This window comes from Penaeus chinensis, chromosome 33 (genome assembly GCF_019202785.1).
Source record: "Penaeus chinensis breed Huanghai No. 1 chromosome 33, ASM1920278v2, whole genome shotgun sequence".
In the NCBI taxonomy this organism is placed as follows: Eukaryota; Metazoa; Arthropoda; class Malacostraca; order Decapoda; family Penaeidae; genus Penaeus; species Penaeus chinensis.
This window is the reverse complement of record NC_061851.1, coordinates 36,115,410-36,118,590: the sequence shown is the minus strand read 5'-3', so window position 1 is coordinate 36,118,590 and position 3,181 is coordinate 36,115,410. Positions and strand designations below refer to the sequence as shown.

Genomic DNA, 3,181 nt, shown 5'->3' with positions numbered 1-3,181 from the left:
GAAGTAATCATCGTCATTTTTAGCGTCATGTTCATCCTTAACTTGATGTCATCATTATCATCATTTTTGATTTTATGTTCACCTTAATATTCTCAACTTAATGTCATCATCATCATCATCATCATCATTATTTTTGTTTCATATTCATCTTAGTATCTTAATATCATCCTCACCATATCCTCAACTGAGTGCCATCACCGCTATTATAATTGCAACTTCACCTTCCTCTCTAGTTTAATCTCCTTACCCTCTCCTTCATTTTTAACTTCATCATATCGTCATAATTGTTTTTTTATGTTCATGTTCTTGTCATTATGGTGATTGTGATAATGATAAGGTCTATACTCGACTATCATCATTATCAGCTATCACTGCTACTACTGTTTTTACAATTTTATTATCCCGCCGCCTTCTTTCATAGGGAATTAAGACAGTACACTCCCTCTCTCTCTCTCTCTCTCCCTCTCTCTCTCTCTCTCTCTCTCTCTCTCTCTCTCTCTCTCTCTCTCTCTCTCTCTCTCTCTCTCTCTCTCTCTCTCTCTCTCTCTCTCTCTCGTTCAAACCTACCATGCCATTTTCGGTTTCGTTCTCACACCATCGTTGGGTGTGGCAGAAGCACGGAAAACAGCAGTTTAATTAAAAGTGAAAAATAATTAGGCTCCTCATTTCCCCCTTTCCAAGCACTTTCTCACTCGAGGGTTCGCCAGGAAAACACGCTGGGCTGGTGACTACGCATGGTCGATGATTATTTTGCATTGCATTATTTCCTCTGTCTTATTTTAGTAGCGTAGTAGGGGTTTCCACCATTAGTTAATAGTATAGAACTTAAAGTTAACAAACAAGTATGAGAGAACATTGTATAGATACACGTGACCAGTAGGCCTAGCCAAATACAATAATCCCCATGCCACGTGCAGCCGGGGCTCTTGGGGAGGGGGGGGGGGGGCTATTGGGGAAGGAATAGTAGTGGCAGAAAGAGTGGAGGGGGGGGGGGGGTTGTCCCTTCTTGGGGCCGGCTCGGTCACTCGCTTGCTCGTGTGTCGTCGGCAGTGGTCACGTGTGATTGTGTGTGCGTGTATCTGGACTCTCCGGGAGGCGTACTAGTGTGGGAACGTCCCGTGGCAGTGGCGATACTTGAGCGTAGGGCGCTAGCGATGGCGTTGCTCTTTCACAGTTTATTGGTGCATTTTGCGTTATTAAGTGGCGTGACTTGTTTCGGATTCAGTGGTTATGGTGTGTATCCCTCGTGACTCGTGGGGTCTTGAAATCAGAAATTAAGTTATAAGGATTATGTAATTTACAGTGACATCTGTGATATTTTTCGCTTTGGTCAGTGACAGTGGTGGTTACATAGGAAATTATCTGATTTCTTTTTATGAAAGCGACTGGGCGAAACAAAGGTCATATTTATAATACAGTGGTCATGCCAAAAAAAAAAAAAAAAAAAAAAAAAAAAAAACTTTGTCGAGTAGTTGGGAATTTGTGTCGTCGCTCAAGGCGGAGTTACATCTGTTCAAAAGTGACTTTCGCAGATGCCACATACTCATTTCATGTCAACACACAAATATTTTCACTCTACCTCGCTTCATTCATTCACCCACTTACACACTCACGCTCTCACTCATTCAATTACTGCGCAGTCCAGTCATCCAGATAGACATCATTTGACATTTGTCAGCAGAGGGCAGAAATGAACTGCACAACCCGTATGCAAGAATATTCTGCATTATTTTATTGTGATTTCTACTGTCACTTAAATTTGATCATTCTGCGTGATAGGAAAATACGAATATATTGACATTAGAAGTAATAATGGCCGTAAACTGTCAGTAAACTGTCAGCAATGGTCATAGTGATTATAGTATTAACGACTATTATCACAGGCAGAGTGAAATATTAGGGATCCTGAAACGCAAAACTTCTAGATTTTTTTTTTTCTTGAGTTTTAAACTTAGTGCGCATGTGATTTGATTTGATTCTTGCCACGGAAGATGTTTCTTGAAATGTTAAAAAAAATAATTGAAGCAAAGAAATAACCAGATTGACTGAATTTGGATATTCATGGAGCCAGAATGTGAGAGCTTGATGTCGAATGGTATTAAAAAGAAACGAAATTGAAAAGAAAAAAACGGCTTGCCATTTCGGGCCAATTCAATTTTACTGCTGCAGGAACCTTGACATATGTTTCACTCGGCCTCATGATGATATGTGATGACAAGACATATGTAGTTGCATTCATTGTATTAATTGTTTCCGGTATCTTTCCAGGTACGTGTAAGAAGGAAGTGGAAGATATACAGGTAAATATGCAAAATCGCAAGGTAATACATTTGCGCCATATTATAAGCTGTCTACTTAACAGCTTATAATAATTCAGAGTAATGTCGAAAGGCTGGGAATACAGAGGTTATGGTGGCGCATTATAATATACTGCTTTTGTTGTCTTTGTAATACTTGATTTTTTTTTTTTTTATGTATGGTAATGAAAGTTTTGCTGCGAACATTCCGATATTCATTTTAATCTAACTAGAAGTGAACATGTCGTCTGGTTATTAGTTCATATTTTCAACTTAACTGTTTTAGATTATGCTCTTTTCTTTCGTGAATTCCCTTTATTATTAGAAAAAACAATCATTTATATGAATGAAAGTGTTAAAAGAACTAAATAAAATGTAGTGTTGCAGTGTACGATTTTTTTGTTACCCAAGTGGAACGCGCAGTGAACGCAGACGTCAAAGTTCACTTCGAATGAATTGGTCAAGTTGCACAGGGTCATGAAGGGAAGAATCATGATAGTAACTCTAGTTTTGCCCTTGGCCTCCCGTTACTAAATTTTGTGTGTCGCGTAGTCCGTCTCTAGTTACTGAATCAAGTAATTGCTGCAAGTAATTCTTGAACTGAACATCGTCTTAGGTCTTGTAATTGCCCTCAGTAAGCATTGCAACATTGCTTCTTCGTTTTAAGCTTATTATGACTCGGAGACAATCCTTAGGAATTTAATCTTAGTCTGTTGGCATTTAGCATCAAATCTAGTATGGAGAGTATGGAAGAATATATCATATATTTTTTTCTCTAAAAAAAGGACGTTGCAGTTAGATGTTGAGAATTGGACTTGTTCAGGCAGTCAGACGTTAACACAGTGAATAGCTTGGTTAGAACCCCCGTGTTTGTTTGATAGTGG

At 38.8% G+C, this 3,181-nt stretch overlaps 1 protein-coding gene across 9 annotated transcripts in view; it reads left to right on the top strand.

Moving 5' to 3' along the window:
* Window positions 1-1,030: 1,030 nt before the first annotated feature.
* Window positions 1,031-3,181, top strand: part of LOC125043311 (stromal interaction molecule homolog) — an 87,531-nt gene continuing 85,380 nt past the window's right edge. For 8 of the 9 annotated variants that reach the window (XM_047639364.1, XM_047639363.1, XM_047639360.1 and 5 more), the window contains exons 1-2: window positions 1,031-1,233; window positions 2,269-2,300. In XM_047639364.1, coding sequence (XP_047495320.1) covers window positions 1,155-1,233; window positions 2,269-2,300 — 111 coding nt within the window. In that variant the 5' untranslated portion in view covers window positions 1,031-1,154. The remainder of the gene's footprint in view (window positions 1,234-2,268; window positions 2,301-3,181) is intronic. The other variant, XM_047639366.1, reaches the window with a different exon arrangement.